The 20,447-nt window shown below is 47.5% G+C and overlaps 1 protein-coding gene across 1 annotated transcript in view; it reads left to right on the top strand.

The window, feature by feature from the left end:
- The window catches only part of LOC143987014 (solute carrier family 22 member 7-like), a 48,692-nt gene extending 32,291 nt beyond the window's left edge, over nucleotides 1-16,401 (top strand). Inside the window, exon 10 of the mRNA XM_077485461.1 lies at nucleotides 16,054-16,401. Coding sequence (XP_077341587.1) covers nucleotides 16,054-16,120 — 67 coding nt within the window. The 3' untranslated portion in view covers nucleotides 16,121-16,401. The remainder of the gene's footprint in view (nucleotides 1-16,053) is intronic.
- The last annotated feature ends 4,046 nt before the right edge of the window (nucleotides 16,402-20,447 follow it).

Below are 20,447 nucleotides of genomic sequence, written 5' to 3'. Positions count from 1 at the left end.
TAGGAGCGGTATAGGAGCGGTGAATACACCGCTCCTTCACCGCTCCAAAGATGCGGCCAGCAGGACTTTTTTCACCGTCCTGCCAGCGCATCGCTCCAGTGTGAAAGCCCTCCGGCACGGATATGTGGCACTGCTGGGTGGCACTGTGGGCACTGCTGGGTGGCACTATGGGCACTGCTGGGTGGCACTGGCAGGGGGCAGGTGGGCACTGGCAGGGGGCAGGTGGGAACTAGCACGGCCGCCGGTGATCGGCTTTTTTTTTTTCTCCTCGCGCTGACAGCGCGAGGAGGAATAATAGCCGATTACCGGCTCCGTTATATCACATGATCAGCTGTCATTGGCTGACAGCTGATCACGTGATAAGGGGTCGGGATCGACCCCTTGCACAGATCGGTGATCAGGCGATCAGGGGGCGCGCAGGCCGCTCGTGCACGGGACTACGTCAATAGACGTAGTCGCGGAAAAGGAGATCCGCGCTGTAGCCGTCATTCGGCTATAGCGCGGGTCTCAAGTGGTTAAAAAAGAGATCTTGGCAGCTGGTAAGCCTCACTGAATTTGGTGGTGGATAAACCTTTCTCCTCTGGGTGCACCTGCTACATGCGTGAAGGGTGGTTTTGTAGTCACTGAAAAGGGACTGAGATTTATCATCCTATCCATCTTTCATCCTCTTCGGACTGTTTATATATTTGAAAATTATCGTTTCACTGAACTTTTTTTTTCACTATTTTGCAACCTTTGAGATTTTTGCAAAAAATAGGAAAGATTATGTCACTTTATAATTCTGGTTTTGTATAAGTTTTAGAGCAATAATAGGGCTGTCACTGATTAAAATTTTCGTGTTCGATTAATTAATTTTTTTTAAATCGATGAATCGACTAATTTCGATTAATTATAACGCACATACAGATCCAACTACTTTTAGCTGATTTAGCACCGTTGTTATGGCAACGGCAAAGCTGGACATAGCGGGGCATGGCTAGGACGTCACGCGTCATAATCTCAGCCTTACCGTGCCCATAATTGCAGGCTTACCGTGCCCATAATGCAGTCTCACTCTGCCCATAATCACAGCCTCACCCTGCCCATAATCGCAACCTCACCATACCCATAATCACAGCCTCACCATGCCCATAATGCAGTCTCACGTGCCCATAATTGCAGCCTCACCGTGCCCATAATGCTGTCTCACCGTGCCCATAATCGCAGCCTCACTGCACCCATAATCACAGCCTCACCGTGCCTATAATGGCAGCCTCACAGTACCCTTAATGCTGTCTCACCGTGCCCATAATGCTATCTCACCGTGCCTATAATAGCAGCCTCACCGTGCCCATAATGCAGTCTCACCATGCCCATAATCGCAGCCTTACCATGCCTATAATTGCAACCTCACAGTTCCCATAATGCTGCCTCACCATGCCCATAATGCAGTCTCACCGTGCCCGTAATCGCAGCTTCACTGTAGTCAGTGCTTGGGTCTGGATTACACAGTCTGCGGGCATCTCCCACTGTGTGTCTCCGAGCTGAGTGTGAAAACTTTGGCCGCGCTGTGAGAAAAGTCCTGCCCTCCTCCTAGATCAGCGCATGTGATAGACAGAACACTGCGTCTATCGCACGAGCTGATCTAGGAGGAGGATGGGACTTTTCTCACAGCGCGGCCAAAGTTTTCACACTCAGCTCAGACACACAGCGGGAGATGCCCGCAGACTGTGTATGACATATAGTGGAGGAGGAGGAGGAGGGAGCGGAGCGGAGCGCTGCAGCCACAGCTTGGCCCAAAGGGGCCCCAGGGCAGGCAGCCTACCGGTCAAAAGAATTTTGATCGCAGTACGGAGGACAAGGAGACGCCGAAGGTCTCCGAAGATGAATGGTGCCTGCTCACTGAGTCCAGGTTCAACCCCCACCATCCAAGTGGACAAAGAGCCAGAATAAAAATTTGCCAAGCGTAGCGAGGCCGTGCCCGAAGCGTGGGGCACTGTTACTAAGTGCTGTTTTACATCATCTACCATATGTCCACTTGCATGGTGGGGCTTGAACCTGGCCTCAGGGCAGAAGGTACTAGTAAGTGCACAGGCGCCATTCATCTTCAGAGACTTTCGGTGTCTCCTTGTCCCCCGTACTGCGCAGTATGGGTGGGGCTGACACTATCCGATGGGGGGACTGTTCTCAGCAGAACACTGGCGTCCTGTCCCCCAGGGATCTTTTTGCCTTCTGGCTGGATCCAGAATGAGGTCTAGAACGCAGCCAGCAGGTCTCAGGTGAGGGCTGGAACGCAGCGTATGGCCAGATGACGTGATGCAACGTGTTTCAGAGCATGCATAGTGGGAAGATGGTGACACCGCGCGCTCCTTTGCCAAGCTAACCTGAATGGGCTGTGAGCAGCCTTTTTATGTGCCTTGGTGATACTGCCACCTAATGGAGGAAATTGTAACTGCACTTTATACTAACAATAGAGGTTTACAATTTTGTTTGGCAAGAGTAAATTCGAATGCAATAAACAGTGGGGGAAAAAAAGCATAAATATATATATATATATATATATATATATATATATATATATATATATATATATATATACATATCTCTCTAAATGTGATAATATATAATAAATTAAAATATTAAAAATCAATCAAGTAAAGATCAATACATAGATTGAATAAGCATTTGAAGGCGAATAAGCAACCAATAATGGCCAATAATACCCATGTACTCAAAAGATGAATTATAGAAAAGACAAAAATTAAAGAAAAATTAAGAGAGAATTATATTAATTAATAAAAAAATAATTAAGAAAAAATTATTCTAAAAAATAAATTAATATTATTATAACTGGTTATTGGGATTATAATAATGGTACATGTCTGCAAGTAAGAAATAAGTATATGATAATAAACTAAAAAACCATAGCCCCCACCCCTTCCCTCTCTGTTATAACATTAACACCATATCAATAACTTGTTTGTGCAAATGAGACTATTCATAAGTGGATATTTTCATTGCACTCTGTCTAAGGGTATTTATATGTGAGTGCATATATATATATATATATATTTATGGTGAAGAGCCCTCTGACCGATACGGACAAGGATGATAGACAAGGACAACATAAACTCGCTACCTGAAATGGACCTGAAAGTGTGCCCTGGTCTAACGTACGGTATACCAAAATAAGGGGGCATACCTTAAAATGAAATGAATATGAAATGGGTGAAATGAGTACTGATATGAGGAGTATGCTAGAGTGAAGGCCTGATAAAAGGGGACGGGTGGGCGGGTATCGCGCACCGGAACCGACGAGGAAGATGGGCGAACGGCAGGTTATATACACCACCGGGCTCCTCCCATAATTTCAGGCCACCATACTGGCCTTTCTATTTATGGTGAAGAGCCCTCTGACCGATACGGACAAGGATGATAGACAAGGACAACATAAACTCGCTACCTGAAATGGACCTGAAAGTGTGCCCTGGTCTAACGTACGGTATACCAAAATAAGGGGGCAAAACACTCAGGTAGGGGATGTATTTTATTGAACCAAGACTGTTACTGGGTAAGTTTGACAAAGGCCTGGGCCATCTCAACTTGCGGATTGGGTACGTAACGGGCAAAACAGGAGGACTTCCATCTACCCAACTTTTTGATAACGTGGACCGGGACCCCTTGGCGGGAGGCCGTTGAAGCTGCCCCGATGCGAAACGAATGTCCCGAGTAGTGTGCAGGATTGAGGTGAAGGATGCCCAGGAGTATCCTGACATGCTCCATGAACTGGGCTGCGTTGAGAGGTTTGGAGTGAAAGGGGAGAAGTGGGCCAGTCCCTGGTTGATCGGCCAAAAGGGTCAGCAAGCGGGTGAGGACAGCAACCGGACACCAGCGGTTGTGGGTTTTATAGAGATGTATGTCCGTACCTGGGCCAAGCTGCTGTGTCTTTGAGACCGCTAAATGTAGGATGAAATGGTCCTCAAACCTAACTAGATGGTGCTTGCACAGCATACGTGCCGAGGGGCCACTGCAGGTAAACTCGCCTGGCCGCAAGAAGCCGTAGAAGGCCAGGTGTATGGCTGCTTGCAGGACGACACTGACATGGAGACCGAAAGGTGAGGAGGCCAGAACGTCTGACATGTCCCTGAACACTTCGCCCGTGATAGGCAGCCGTTTGATGCTGGAAACCGGCCGACGTTTCTGAATGCCGCGCATGAGTGCCCGGACGGCGTGAAAGGTGAATAAGGAGGGCTTGGTAGGGTCCTGGAGGGACGTGAAGTGTTGTACCCCGGCCAAGTACAATCGGATTGTGTTGAAAGATAATGCCAAGTCCGAATGGCAGTAGGAAAGGAAGGCAAGGACTTGCTTGACCCGGGAGGTCTCTGTATTGTGGGATGATATGAAGCGAGTAAAGGCCCTCCAGGCCGACTGATAGGCCTTGCGGGTATTGTCTGAGAGGGAGTGATCAATAAGTTGAGTCGCTGCTGACAAGTGCGGGGCTAATCCAATGTCAGTTGAGACCAGTCCGGGATAGCTGCAGAAGTTGGTCCGGCTCCGGGCACCTGATCAAAAAACGAAACAAAGTTAAAGCGGGAGAGGGCATCCGCCGCCTGATTGAATTTGCCGGGGACAAAAGAACAATGAAGGTTAAACTGAAACAATAATGAGAGCTGGGTCAGTCGCCGCAGGAAGGACATAATCTGTAGAGATCTGGACCTGCCTTTATTGACAATCTCCGCAGTGGCCAGGTTATCTGTAGAAAAGACCACCGTCTGGCCTGACCAGCTGCGGCCCCAGGTGTGTGCAGCGGCTACGATGGGATATAGCTCAAACAGGGAGGACGTCTCAGTGAAGCCAGGAATAGCCAGTATCTGTGGAGGCCAGGGGGCTGCGAGCCAGAGGTTGCCAAAAATAGCCGCAAAGCCCGTGGAGGCCGCCGCGTCGGTCACCACCCGAGGTGAAAGGGCGGACACGGAGGGGACGAACAGGGACACTCCGTTCCAGGAGGACAGGAATTCCTCCCACATGGCTAGGTCTGCAATAGCCGCGGAATCCAGGTTGAGTACTTGCTCCGGATCCTGAGAGTGGGATAATAAGGCCAGCAGGCGTGACACGAACGAGCGCCCCTGGGGGATGATGCGCATAGCAAAATTGAGCATACCAAGAAGGGACTGGAGCTGTCTCTTGGTACAAGTCCTGGCATGAGTAAAGTCCCTCAGGACCGTCCTGATGCGGGTCAGTTTATCCGGGGGAAGGCTGGCCTGCATAGTGTTAGTGTCTAGGCTGACCCCGAGAAAGGTGATAGCCTGCGACGGACCCTCCACCTTGTGCTCGGCAATGGGGACATTAAGGTTATTGAAGACTCCCCTCAACTTAGCCAGATCTTGTGGGGGAGAGCCGGGCGGCTCTATCAGCAGGAAGTCATCCAGATAATGAATGACTTCCCGACACTGGGCTACGTGTAACAAGATCCAAGCAAGAGCCTGTGCAAAGGTGTCGAAGAGCCAAGGACTACTCTTGGACCCGAACGTGAGCTTAGTGGCAAAGTAGTACCGCTGCCTCCACTTGATTCCATGCCAGCACCAGAGGGAAGGATGGATAGGAAGAAGTTTAAAAGCATTTGAGATGTCGGCCTTGGAGAGCCAGGTACCTGGGCCTGTCTTAAGAATGGCCTGGATGGCCATGTCTACTGATGCATATTTAAGGGAGAACTCCTCAGAGGGAATAAGGGAATTGAGGCTGGGAACCGTGGAGGAATGAGGCGCTGACAAATCATAAACCAATCTGAGTTTATTAGAGAACTTGCCCTTGACAAGCCCAATAGGGCTGACTCGCCAGGTGACGAATGGGGGCTGTACGAAAGGGCCGATGACAAAGTCCTGATCTAGTTCAGATTGTAGCAGTTGGTCGATGGCTAGCTCATCCGTGGCTGCTGAGCGGAGGTTCTGGCATTCGTGTGTGACGTGAGGGAGAGAGATAAGTCCAGTGTGAAAGCCTTCCGTGAAGCCCTGGACGAGGAAGGTGGACAGTGAGGGGGTAGGGTGGCTGGATAGGTAGACGCTAAGCCATGACACATTGAGCCGGCTTAGTCAGGACCTTTTGAGCTGCTTGATCTCGCACATGAGCCGGGGGTGAGCTCTATGACATTGAGTGCACACATGGAGCAGCCTACACTGGCTGAAATTACACGACCCACTGTTATAATTATTGCAGATTGAAGCACCGCCCATGGTCTTAACTGGGCGCCCTAGCTTATCGGTCTGTGGCGGGCGAGCTGGCGTTTGCAGGCCCTGAGCGGTCCCCGAGGTAGATGGGCCGACGACGGGCGGGGCTGCCACTGAGGTAGCGCACCAGGCCGCAGTATGTGTTGCTGACTGGCAGATTGCACACAGAGGGGACCGAAGCCCCGCGAAGTGGCGGCAGAACAGTTCTGTGTCCACGGTGCTCCAATCCGTAGGGGTCTGGAACTGGGAGAGCCTGGCGGCTGCTTTAGCGGAGAAGGATCGGTGGTAGTCATAAAATGAAAATCCGCCGTACTTGTAGCCCAGGTCAACTACCACATGGAGGTACCGATCCAGCTCCTCCCTCCTGCCAGGGGAGGCTGAGCAAATGATGTCCCTCATCATGCCAAAGGCTAAGGTAAACTCAGTGACAGAGAGTTTTCTATCTAATCTGGGGTCCTTAGCTTTGAGGACCACTGATACGTCCCCCCAAGTATAGGCCTTATTCTCTGCCAGCTCATGAATTGAGATCAGCAGGGAAGCCAAATTGACGTCCTTTCCCTCTAAGATGTCCTTCCTGATGTTTGCTGACACCAAATGCGATGGGTACACTATTGGTGCAGCTCCGGGGATACCTGCAGGAGGGCTCACAACTGGCAGGGATGCTGGTACAGGCGGAGAAACAGAGGGTTGGGTCTCGAGGAGGGCCACTCGGCCCTGCAGATCTGTCATTGAGGTCGTGATGGATGACACCAGGGTGTGGAGCTGGGAGATAGAAGAGGCGATGGAGCCTAAGGAGGCCTGCTGAGTAGAAGCCTCCACCGCCGCGGGAGGAGGAAACAGGAGCCGGAAAAGCTCTGCCTTTCTGGCTGTTGCTGAAAAGGGCACACCCCTGCGTCTCAGCTCGGCTGTTAGCCTGGGAATGGTCCAAGCTCTGAAGGCCCTTTGGCTGCCATTCTCTGAACCGGATGGAGACAATGGAGCCGTGAGGTCCTCGCTGCCGGCCTGGGACATGGTGGCGGAATTTGGGTCTGACGAGGCCACAAGCCCTCTGATGCGGGTCTTTCTCCTAATACGGACCTATAAGGGGTGACATGGATTACAACTGGTTGGAGACTCCTAAAGAAATACCTGTTTCAAAGAAGGCAGCTTTGCTGAAGGGCATTTTCCCCGCTAGATGATTATGCTTACCTAAGGAGGCACCGTCTGACCAGGTGCAGGCTGGACCTACTGAACTCGACTGACCTGAGGAGATGAAGGTGAAGTTTGTTTGAGACTCCCACCTGACGAAGGCTAGCTAACAGTGGAGGTGAGACGTCACACATGAGATAAAATGACACCAAAGAAGGAAATAAAATTTTTTTTCTCTTTCCCCCCCCCTGAATCGCCCCCCCCTTTTTTTTTTTTTTTTTTTTTTTTTTACCCCCCCCCCCTTTATTTTTTTTTTTCTTTTCCCTTTTTTTTTTTAGTTTTTTTTTAGTGAAATGAGGCTGACGAGCAAGGGCCCCCCGATAAGAATCCAACGTTGAAGAATCAACTGGACTAGAAGCGGGAAGTGATACGTGACCGTGAAATGAATGAATCTGCCATGACAGAGATCCGAATCGCCATGCCACAAACTTGCGACCGAGCACGAAACGGAACCTGGAGCATGTACTGAAATGAGGCCATTCCTGGGGCACGCCGGGACGAATTGGTCCATGAACATGACTATTCGTACCGGAACGTGATAGGTGAAATGAAATGAAACCCATGACAAAGACTGGAATCAGAAGACGAGCCCGTGCACCTAACAAATGAATCCCGTCTTTGGAGCATGTACTGAAATGAGGCGTAGCAGCTGGGCACACCGGAACGAATCGGTGCATCAATAATGCAACAAGATTCGAATCGGAGTGTAATAAGTGACAGAAATGATATCCCATGACAGAGACAAGATTCAACGACTGGACTGATGGTAGCAAATAATGAATCCGTCTCTGGCGCATGTACTGAAATGAGGCGTAGCAGCTGGGCACACCGGAACGAATCGGTGCATCAAATAAATGCAACAAGATTCGAATCGGAGTGTAATAAGTGACAGAAATGATATCCCATGACAGAGACAAGATTCAACGACTGGACTGATGGTAGCAAATAATGAATCCGTCTCTGGCGCATGTACTGAAATGAGGCGTAGCAGCTGGGCACACCAGAACGAATCGGTGCATAATAACATGCGACAGGATTCGAATTGGAGTGTAATAAGTGACAGAAATGATGTCCCATGACAGAGACAGGATTCAACGACTGGACTGTAGGTAACCAAAGAATCCGTCTCTGGAGCATGTACTGAAATGAGGCGTAGCAGCTGGGCGCACCAGGACGAATCGGTGCATAGAGGAATGCGACAGGATTCGAATTGGAGCGTAATAAGTGACAGAAATGGTATGCCATGACAAAGACAAGAATCAGGGACCGAGCGTGAACCTGCAAGTGATTCAGTCTCTGGAGCATGTACAGAAATGAGGCCGAACCCTGGGGCACTTCAAAGCGAATCGGTGCACCAGCGGTGCGACAGGATTCGCGACGGAGCGCGACTAGTGACAGAAATGATATTGGAGCAGCAGAAATGACTGGGACTGAAATGTTTGAACGAGGTGAAATGAGACACATAACATAATTGCAAGAAATGAAGAGACATATTCGAACTGGAGCAGAGCAAGCGAAACGTGCGGACTGATTGCCTTGTCGTAACAAGCAGTCGGCTGTGGGTCGAACGATTCGACCGCTACAAATAGAAATGCACGGGCAGTCGAACGGTTTCGAATGCCGTAGCTGCGAATGAATCGCCTGACGTGGCGTAATCGAACGCGTCGAATGATGACAACGCCTACATCGAAAGTAGCATACAGTGACAAGCGTACGAGGCCACCGAAACATTCGATATGACAGAACCGAGCGGCTCGTGCGTGCAAGCATAATGACGGTACATCGAGAACATAATGAAAAGAGGGTGCCGAAGCCCTACCTGCGACAGCCGGCCCGAGCGACAAATTCGATGGGTACGACGTCGACGAACCTACGGACGCTGATGGACGAGACGGGATTGTCAAATTGAAGACGAAAAACGCGGGAACCGCCGAACAGGCTCGCTGCGTCTGATCTGGATAGTCGGCCCTTGATATCTGACGTATCAGGTATCGCGCACCGGAACCGACGAGGAAGATGGGCGAACGGCAGGTTATATACACCACCGGGCTCCTCCCATAATTTCAGGCCACCATACTGGCCTTTCTATATATATATATATATATATATATATATATATATATACACACACACATGGTAAATTGGGAACAACTATGGCCCATAAACGAATATAAATATAATGTATCGTTTATTCTTTTTATTTTTGTATTCCCTTTAGACTCCAATTCATTTAGACATGACTGCTTTCATATATTGTTGCATAGTTTTAGTTGATTATCATATACTTATTTCTAGACATGTGCGGTTCATTTTGTACGAATCGAAAATTCGTACGAATTTCCGAAAATTCGTACATTCAGAAGCATTCGAAATACAAATTTCTATGCTTCCGAATTGTATATGAAATTTCGTTGATGAATTCCCTTACAACAGAAACGTGACTGGTGTTTTGTTGACCAGAGGTTTTCTTCTGCTGCTGAGTGGGGGTTGGTAAAATGACCTTTTTTAATATGAAGTGGGAGACTGGTACTGGTAGTCGATGGGAGATTCAGAATCGGACAAAATAAGAATGTTCGTTAATATCATTTTATTATTGTCATAATAATTACGATTATTCGTTATGATGAAGTTAAAAACCCAGGAAGTCCGCACAGCACAGGGATGGTGGGAGCCCCTCATAATGGGCACAGCACAGGGATGGTGGAATCCCCTCATAATGGGCACAGCACAGGGATGGTGGGAGCCCCCCATAATGAGCAAAGGGATGGTGGGAGCCCCTCATAATGAGCGCAGCACAGGGATGGTGGGAGCCCCTCATAATGGGCACAGCACAGGGATAGTGGGAGCCCCTCATAATGAACACAGCACAGGGATGGTGGGGGGCCCTCATAATGAGCACAGCACAGGGATGGTGGGAGCCCCACATAATGAACACAGCACAGGGATGGTGGGAGCCGCTCATAATGAGCACAGCACAGGGATGGTGGGAGCCCCTCATAATGGGCACAGCACAGGGATGGTGGGAGCCCCTCATAATGGGCACAGCACAGGGATGGTGGGAGCCCCTCATAATGGGCACAGCACAGGGATGGTGGGAGCCCCTCATAATGGGCACAGCACAGGGATGGTGGGAGCCCCTCATAATGGGCATAGCACAGGGATGGTGGGAGCCCCTCATAATGGGCACAGCACAGGGATGGTGGGAGCCCCACTCCTAATGGGCACAGCACAAGGATGGTGGGAGCCCCTCATAATGAGCACAGCACAGGGATGGTGGTAGCCCCTCATAATGAGCACAGCACAGGGATGGTGGGAGCCCCTCATAATGAGCACAGCAGGGATATAACGAATGAATTTGGCATGATTCGGTAATTCGTTAAAGATCTAATGAAACAAAAGTTCAACTCAAAGTAAATCTTACAGTCCAATCAGCTGATTAATTTTGTGCTGAAGAATGGATTGCTGGCAAAGTGCATTCCTGAGAAGTGAGAGAGAAGGGTGTTGTATTGTATTTGAGCCGAGGAGAAGAGATCTTGTCATTGTGTGTGTTAATAGATTCAATAAACAAACGACTTTCCAAATTACGAATCGTTATCATGAATATATATACATACATAAATATCGAATTTCAACAAATAAGAACGAAATTACAGCGCATATAACAAATGAATTTGACATGATTCGAGATTCAGTATAACGAATATCAACACTCTACAGAAATAACGAATTATCCGAAAACGTATTAATGTAACATAACAAAGATAACGAACCGAAATGATGTATTTTAAAAAACCAAAACTAAACATTATTTCCCGTGGTGCCCAAGTCTAGTGTGTGCCACTATTCTTTGTATTTTCATCTTTGCAGCGAGCTTGTTTAACCCATTCACTGGTTTGCCATGAAGTATGAAGTAAATCGGTGGCAGTCCAGGGATTTAATCGCTATCCTGGATCTGGACAGCTCATACGATCCACAATGGATGCTGCAATAACGGCGGCTGAAGGTGTATGGCCTCTCCTATACCTTCTTATCCTCGAATGTAACAATTGAAAATGCCAACCAATAGGAGGCTCAAAATGTGAGTGTAGGGACTAAATTTGGCGTTTTTTGACATATATGTATTTGTAACCTATTAGCATATTCTTGCTGTGATTTGACGAGGGTCTGTGACATATTCACTTAAAAACGGTAATAAATGCAAAAGCAAACATTTATTATATTGCAACTTACCTATTAGACGCAAGATGGCTGCATTCGTTTTCTTTTCAGGCTTTCTTTCCTTTATTTTCACCGGGTGATGCAGCCAGTAGGTCTGTTGTTTTTCAACAAAACAAGTTGCCCTGCCGATGTTTCAGTTAGAGTGATGAGGCGAAGCATTTAACACCAACAGAGATGCTTACAATGATCAGCTTTTATTTATTCATGTAAAATATTAAAGTGATATTTTGAAATTAAAAAAAAACCCTCTGTGCAGTTGGTTTTGCACAGAGCAGCCCGAATCCTCCTCTTCTGGGGTCCCTCTTCGATGCTCTTGGCCCCTTCCTCCTGCCGAGTGCCCCCCACAGCAAGCAGCTTACTGTGGGGGGCACCCAAGGCGAGCTGCAGTTCCCTGTGACCATTCAGATGCAGAGCTGCGTTTCAACCCCACCCCCGCTCTCTCCTGATTGACTAACAGAATTTGATTGACAGCAGCGGCAGCCATTGGTGTCACTGCTGTGTCTCAGCCAATGAGGAGGAGGGTCCCGGATGGCCGAGGCATTCATGCACATGGCTGGGTAGAGAGTGGGCTCAGGTAAGTATTAGGGGGGCTGCTGCACACAGAAGGTTTTTTTATCTTATTGTAATGCATTCAAGCGGAGTTCTGCCCAAAAATTAAAAGTCAACAGCTACACATACTGTAGCTGCTGACTTTTAATATTAGGACACTTACCTGTCCAGGAGTCCAGCGATGTCAGCACCCCAGCCGATGTTGTCATTGGCTGTCATATGCAGCTGCCGCCATTGCCGGTAAGGGAACCTGGCAGAGAAGCCTTGCGGGTTCACAACCGGGCCCCTACTGCTCATTGCGTGAAGTGCGCTGCGCCCTCTTACTGGCCTGGCAGCAGGGGAAGGAGGAGAAAGGAGGAGGGAGGTCCAACGGAAGTGGGGACAGGGTACCTATCAAAAACAGGTACCCGCTCCCTCCGAAAGGTGCCTAATATGGCACCGGGGGGGGGGGGGGAAATCAGATAAGTGGAAGTTCTATTTTTGGGCGGAACTCCACTTTAAACCGAACCCCTTTCACACTACCGCGACTTCGACTTTGTCACAATTTTACCGCGATTTCGTGGCCGCGATTTTGCCGCGATTTCAGGGAATGCCTGTGCAGGGACTACTTTGAAGTCACTGCGACTTGAAGTCACACAGATATGAATGGTACTCATTGGATATCATGGGGTACGACTTCTCATGCGATTTTGCAGTCTCAAGTCGCAGGACAAGTCGCACAAGTGTGAAAGGGGCCTTAGGCTGCATTCACACCTGAGCGTTACGAAGTTGAGCGTTTTAACTGCGTTTTTAGCACGATTTTACCGTGATTTTGCCATGTTTTTGCCATGTTTTTAACCGCGATTTTGTTCATGGCACCAATATAAAAGTCTGAAAAATGCCTGTAATCTGCCCCAAAGAAGCTCGTGTTCTTTTTTGAGCTTAGGGCGTTTGTCAGGTGTTTTGCTTCAGGTGACAAAACGCTGAGATGTGAACAGGTGCCATTGAAATGAATGGGATATTGCTTGTCGGGAGCGTTCTTTATGGTGTTTTTTGGGGGCGTTTTACGAGCGTTTTGTGAGCTGAAAACGCTCAGGTGTGAACAGGCGCTATTGAAATGAATGGGATTTTGCTTGTTGGGCATTTTTCAGGTCTTTTTAGAAGCGTTTTATGAGCTGAAAATGCCTAGGTGTGAATGCAGCCTAAAGATAAAAAAACCTTCCGCCTTTACCACAACTTTGAGGCTGGGTTCACACTATTGCGAATCGGATGCGTGTTTTTTCCCCGTATTCGCATTTGCGTAGCAGGAGAGTGTGACCGGCTCTCAATGGAGCTGGTTCACACATCCCCGGAGCGGCTACAGTGTGGATTGCACAGGAGCCCTGTGTGTCTTTTTGGTCCATTTCAGGTCAGAATTCAGCCAAAAATTTGGGTTGAAATCAGGCATGTACTGGCCATCAGGACTACCGGGAGTTTCCCGGTGGACCGATGGTTCAGTGGGCCACTCTGATGTAAGGGGGCTGGTGATGGGACACTCTAATGTAAGGGGGCTGCTCATGGGACACTCTGATGTAAGGGGGCTGGTGATGGGACACTCTGATGTAAAGGGGCTGCTGATGGGACACTCTGATGTAAGGGGGCTGCTGAAGGAACACTCTGATGTGAGGGGGCTGCTGATGGGACACTCTGATGTAAGGGGGCTGGTGATGGGACACTCTGATGTAAGGGGGTGCTGGTAATGGGACACTCTGATGTAAGGGGGTGCTGGTAATGGGACACTCTGATGTAAGGGGGTGCTGGTAATGGGACACTCTGATGTAAGGGGGCTGGTAATGGGACACTCTGATGTAAGGGGGCTGGTAATGGGACACTCTAATGTAAGGGGGCTGCTGATGGGACACTCTAATGTAAGGGGGCTGCTGATGGGACACTCTGATGTAAGGGGGCTGCTGATGGGACACTGTGATGTAAGGGGGCTGCTCATGGGACACTCTGATGTAAGGGGGCTGCTCATGGGACACTCTGATGTAAGGGGGCTGCTGATAGGACACTCTGATGTAAGAGGGCTTCTGATGGGACACTCCGATGTAAGGGGGGGCTGGTAATGGGACACTCTAATGTCAGGGGGCTGCTGATGGGACACTCTGATGTAAGGGGGCTGCTGATGGGACACTCTGATGTAAGGGGCCTGCTGATGGGACACTCTGATGTAAGGGGGCTGTTGATGGGACACTCTGATGTAAGGGGGCTGCTGATGGGACACTCTGATGTAAGGGGGCTGCTGATGGGACACTCTGATGTAAGGGGGCTGCTGATGGGACACTCTGATGTAAGGGGGCTGCTGATGGGACACTCTGATGTAAGGGGGCTGCTGATGGGACACTCTGATGTAAGGGGGTGCTGGTAATCGGACACTCTGATGTAAGGGGGCTGGTAATGGGACACTCTGATGTAAGGGGGCTGGTAATGGGACACTCTGATGTAAGGGGGCTGGTGGTGGGACACTCTGATGTAAGGGGGCTGCTGATGGGGCACTCTGATGTAAGGGGGTGCTGATGGGACACTCTGATGTAAGGGGGCTGCTCATGGGACACTCTGATGTAAGGGGGCTGCTCATGGGACACTCTGATGTAAGGGGGCTGCTGATGGGACACTCTGATGTAAGGGGGCTGCTGATGGGACACTCTGATGTAAGGGAGCTGCTGATGGGACACTCTGATGTAAGGGGGCTGCTGATGGGACACTCTGATGTAAGGGGGTGCTGGTAATCGGACACTCTGATGTAAGGGGGCTGGTAATGGGACACTCTGATGTAAGGGGGCTGGTAATGGGACACTCTGATGTAAGGGGGCTGGTAATGGGACACTCTGATGTAAGGGGGCTGGTAATGGGACACTCTGATGTAAGGGGGCTGGTGGTGGGACACTCTGATGTAAGGGGGCTGCTGATGGGACACTCTGATGTAAGGGGGCTGCTGATGGGACACTCTGATGTAAGGGGGTGCTGGTAATCGGACACTCTGATGTAAGGGGGCTGCTGATGGGGCACTGTGATTTAAGGGGGCTGCTGATGGGACACTCTGATGTAAGGGGGCTGCTCATGGGACACTCTGATGTAAGGGGGCTGGTAATAGGACACTCTGATGTAAGGGGGCTGGTAATGGGACACTCTGATGTAAGGGGGCTGGTAATGGGACACTCTGATGTAAGGGGGCTGGTGGTGGGACACTCTGATGTAAGGGGGCTGCTGATGGGACACTCTGATGTAAGGGGGTGCTGATGGGACACTGTGATGTAAGGGGGCTGCTGATGGGACACTCTGATGTAAGGGGGTGCTGATGGGACACTCTGATGTAAGGGGGCTGGTGATGGGACACTCTGATGTAAGGGGGTGCTGATGGGAAACTCTGATGTACGGGGGCTGGTAATGGGACACTCTGATGTAAGGGGGTGCTGATGGGACACTCTGATGTAAGGGGGTGCTGATGCGACACTCTGATGTAAGGGGGTGCTGATGGGACACTCTGATGTAAGGAGGCTGGTGATAGGACACTCTGATGTAAGGGGGTGCTGATGGGACACTCAAAATGTAAGTGAGCCAGTCTGGATGAAGTCCAGGGCCAAATTTATGTCCCACTCCAGCCCAGGTTGATATTGAATCTGAACCAGTGAATGGAGACGCACCGGACCCCCTGCTGTGAGCCGCTTCGTTCCTTAGTGTTCCTTAGCTTAAAAGAAAAAAAAAGGAACTGAATGCTGTACCTGGAGTTGGCTTCAATTTGTTAGTGTATCTAAATCTGCTAGTCCAGCTAAACACTACCCCCACCCACCACCCTCTTTGACTGACAATGCTTCTATCCTAAGGTGTCTCTGTTGCTTAGGATGTGCTTTGAATATTTCCTGTTCTCCACCCACAGGGACTCCAAGGTGCTGAATAACGGCGATACCCCACTCACAGACCTGGCACCGAGAAGCACCGGGTGACCCAGAGACCAGAGGAGGGCGCACTCATCCAGATCTGTAAATGTGGACTTTTCCTCTGACTTGCCTTTAGGCTTTTACCATGAGTGTGGTGTACTGGGAACTAGACGTGCACTGCAGAAAAATGTGTTCCTTTTCATGTTTGTTTCAATCTTTTTTTTTTTTGTTTGTTTGTTTGTTTTTTTCATTCGTTATGACCGAAATTCTTTATTTCTAATAAATTGGTAACTTCGATAAAAAAAATTGTAAATTCTAAAATACGAAAATATGAAAATTTCGAAATGTGAAACTTTGGAAATTCAAAAATACGAAAATTCTAAAGAAAATCTGAAAATTCAAAATGACGAAAATTGGAAAATAAGAACGAACATTTGAAAATTCAAAAATCCAAAATAATAACTAACTAATAAAACTAATTATTAAATTATAGGTATTGGAATTGCCTTTCAAATTTGGCTGTTAGTGAAACGTAACTAATATGAATTTATCCGAAGTTACAGATTATAGGAAATAAATGCTGCAGCTAAATAAAAAGAACGTAACAAATGAATAATAATACATAACAATAATAATAATAAAATGTTTTTATTAATATTATTATTATTTATTAATTATGTTCCATTCGTTTAGATGTGGCATTTGTTATTTTGGATAATTAGTATTTTTTTTACGTTCACTAACAGCCAAATTTGAAAGGAAATTCCAATACCTATAATTTAATAGTTAGTTATTGTTAGTTATTATTTCAGATTTTCACATTTTTTGGTTTTCCAATTTTCGGATTTTCGTTCTTATTCTCGGATTTTTGTTCTTTTGAATTTTTGGACTTTTGTTCTTATTTTCGAATTTCCGATTTTTCAAATTTCGGAAAAGTTAGTTAAACGGGTATTTGTTAATTCGAATATTTACAAATTAACTAATTTGTTGAAAAACGAATTCGGAATGAAATATATTGCACATGTCGACTGGGGACCTATCTGTCATATACAGGTGGAGCATTCCTGTTTATGTGCAAAAAAAAAAAAGAGCATATATTGCAGCTTACCAGGCCTCATATTTGGTGGCTGCTTTTGTTTTGTTTTTTCTCAGAGTTTTTTCCATTATTTTTAAAGTTGTGATCCTGCCAGGATGATAAGGCTCACTAGTGGTACCGTATCTATAAAGAAGTAGCATTGACTGCATATACTGTAGTTACATAGTCTGGTCGAAAAAAGACACAAAGTCCATCCAGTCCAACCAATAAAAAGAGGAAAACAAAACAAATTTTTTTGTTTTACGAACCCATATACACAATCCTATACCCACAGTTGATCCAGAGCAGTGATTCTCAAACTATGTGATTTAAAGGTGTGCCCTGAGAGTTTTGAAAAAGATTTAAAATTGCTAGCATTTTGAAACCTTGAACATATCGAAAAATTAAATGGTAAATCTATATCGCAAAAGTTAAAAAAACAACATATATAAAAATAAAAAAAACGCAATCTCTGCCAGTCTTTCATTCATTGGTTCCTTTCATGAGACTTGTGCGAGATCTCGGGAGAACTCGATCGCTCTAATTATATTATAATAATACAGACCGTTCCATTCCAACTTTGATGCTTATAAATGTAGCGGTGGCTCCTGAAGAGCACGCGCTATGTTTTCAAAATTGAAGCTTTACTTAAACCACAGTTTAGTTGTGGCCTATTTGACTAAATTTGTCTTCTGTGTCAGTCTGACTGGACTGTGAGATGTTCAGCCTGGCCACAGGGGGGCACTGTCTCTGGTGGCAGGCTTGGAACTATGGTCTGGTTAGGCGCTTGAAATATTCCCTTTTGGAGTCAGGTCAGTGGGAGTGGCCCTCCCACTCTGCACTCTGGGAGAGGGTATTTAAGACACGAACGTCACATGGTTCTGGGTTTCCGGTCCAGTATGCTGTGCTGAGTGTATGGTCCTGGTCCTCCTGACCAGCCCCTGGGAAGGCTATGGCCTGGGTGCGGTTCCACCCGACTTTGATGCCTCGGGGCTGGCTAGTCCAAGGCAAGGGAACTGAGGCAGGATTCTGAGGTGGATGGGTGCTGCCTCCGGTCCGGGAGAAGCCCAGTGTACTTCGAGCATTCCAGGGGAGGACTCTTTAGAAGAATACCACGCGTGAGGTTGGTTTTCTTAACCACTTCAATACAGGGCACTTTCGCCCCCTTCCTTCCCAGTCCAATTTTCAGCTTTCATCGCTCTAGCGATTTCAGTGACAATTGCGCGGTCATGCTACACTGTACCCAAATGAAATTTTTATCATTTTGTTCACACAAATAGAGCTTTATTTTGGTGTTATTTATTCACGACTCCGGTTTTTATTTTTTGCGATATAAGCGCAACGGAAATTTGGAAAAAAAAACAATATTTTCTTTTTTCTATTATAAAAGAAATCCAATAAAATCTAATTTTGTCATAAATTTAAGCCAAAATGTATTCTGCTACATGTTTTTGGTAAAAAAAATTCCGTTAAGTGTATAATAATTGGTTTGTGTGATCACGGACATATGTACGCAAATGATCAAGTACATATGTGTGCAGGTGATCACGTACATATGTGTGCAGATAATCATTGGGACATGTGATTTTAGTGGGACATATGTGGGGGACATGTTTTTATTATTAGGGACATGTGTTTTTATTATTTGGGGACATGTATGTTTTGGGGACATGCAGGGCAGGACTTAGGGTGGTGGGGGCCCCTGGGCTTGAGTCACTTTTGGGCCCTACCTTCTATACATTACCGTATTTATCGGTGTACAACACGCGCCAGCGTATAACACTCACCCCATGTTTAGGAGGGAAGTTTAAGGAAAAAAACTTACATTTAAATGCCCATCAATGCAGCCTTATCAGTGTCCATCTGCAGCCTTGTCCATCCATCTGCTGCCTTGTCCAGTGTCATTGCAGCCTTGTCAGTGTAGCCTTGCTATTTGCAGCCTTGTCCCAGTGTCAATTGCAGTCTTGTCATTGCAGTCTTGAAGTTTAAAAATGGAGCAGAGTCCTGTGTATCTCGGCGGCTCTCGGGTCCTCTCGGTTGACTCTCAGCAGCTCTTGGGTCCTCTTGCAGTTCCGAGCGGAGCCGAGAGCAGCCGAGTGTACTCGGATCGGCTCACAGTCACGCCCAGTCCCTGTGTTATGTCCATCATAGGGACTGGGCGTGACTGTGAGCGGAGCAGAGCCGAGTACACTCAGGTATTTATCTCGGCGGGGCATGCGGGGCCCCCTATTGGGCGTGGGCTTGAGCCCAGTCAAGCCCAATGGTAAGTCCAGCCCTGGGGACATGTGTGTTTTGGGGACATATGTGGGGACATTGTGTTTATACTGTGTGGTGTGTTGTGTGTTTACACTAGACTGGTGATCAGCGAGTAAAAAACAGCTCGTACTCACTGATCATTAGGGATGAGCCGAACACCCCCCGGTTCGGTTCGCACCAGAACTTTCGAACGGACCCCAAATTCGTACGAACTTTAGAACCCTTTTGAAGTCTATGGGACTCGAACGTTCGAAATTAAAAGTGCTAATTTTAACGGCTAATATGCAAGATACTGTCCTAAAAAGGGTTTGGGGACCTGGCTCCTGCCCCAGGGGACATGGGTCAATGCCTAAAATGTTTTTAAAAACGGCCGTTTTGGCGGGAGCACTGATTTTAATGACGATTAAAGTGGAAAAAAAAAAAGTGAAATATTCCTTTAAGTATGGTGCCTGGGGGGTGTCTGTAGTATGCCTGTGAAGTGCCACTTGTTTCCCGTGTTTAGAACAGTCCCTGAACAAAATGACATTAAACGGAAATAACATCATTGAAAACTGCTTGCGGTTTTAATGTTATATCTGGTTCCTGCAATATGGTTGAAAATCATTGAGAAAAATGGCATGGGTAGCCCTCCCTGCCCATTACCAGCCCCTTTAGGTCTTGTACGCATATTAAGGGGAACCCCGTACCCATATTAAAAAAAGGAAATGCGTGTGGCCCCCAGGCCCTATATACTCAGAACAGCAGTATACAGGCGGTGCAAACAAGACAGGGACTGTGTAGGTTTGTTGTGTTAAGTTGAATCTGTTTGTAATTTTCAACTGGTACATTTTTAAAGTGTAGCTCCAGTCAAAAAAACTATTTTTAAGCTTTTTGGAAAACATAGGGAAGGGTTATCACCCCTGTATAATTTGTTTTGTCGTCCATCTTTTTTCATCTCACTTGCTGTTGTCTCCTTCCGTTTGCAAGTAGGAGATGTTTGTAAATTGGATGTTTGAAAGTAGGGGCCTGCCCTATATGCTCTGCAGAACTGGCGGAACAAGGTGTTGGTTTTGCCACAAAATG

The sequence above is a fragment of the Lithobates pipiens genome, unplaced genomic scaffold, assembly GCF_037356315.1.
Source record: "Lithobates pipiens isolate NorthernLeopardFrog02 unplaced genomic scaffold, aLitPip1_a1.2 Scaffold_18, whole genome shotgun sequence".
Classification (NCBI taxonomy): Eukaryota; Metazoa; Chordata; class Amphibia; order Anura; family Ranidae; genus Lithobates; species Lithobates pipiens.
Note: the sequence above shows the minus strand (reverse complement) of the source record. Positions and strands in the feature narration are given on the sequence as shown.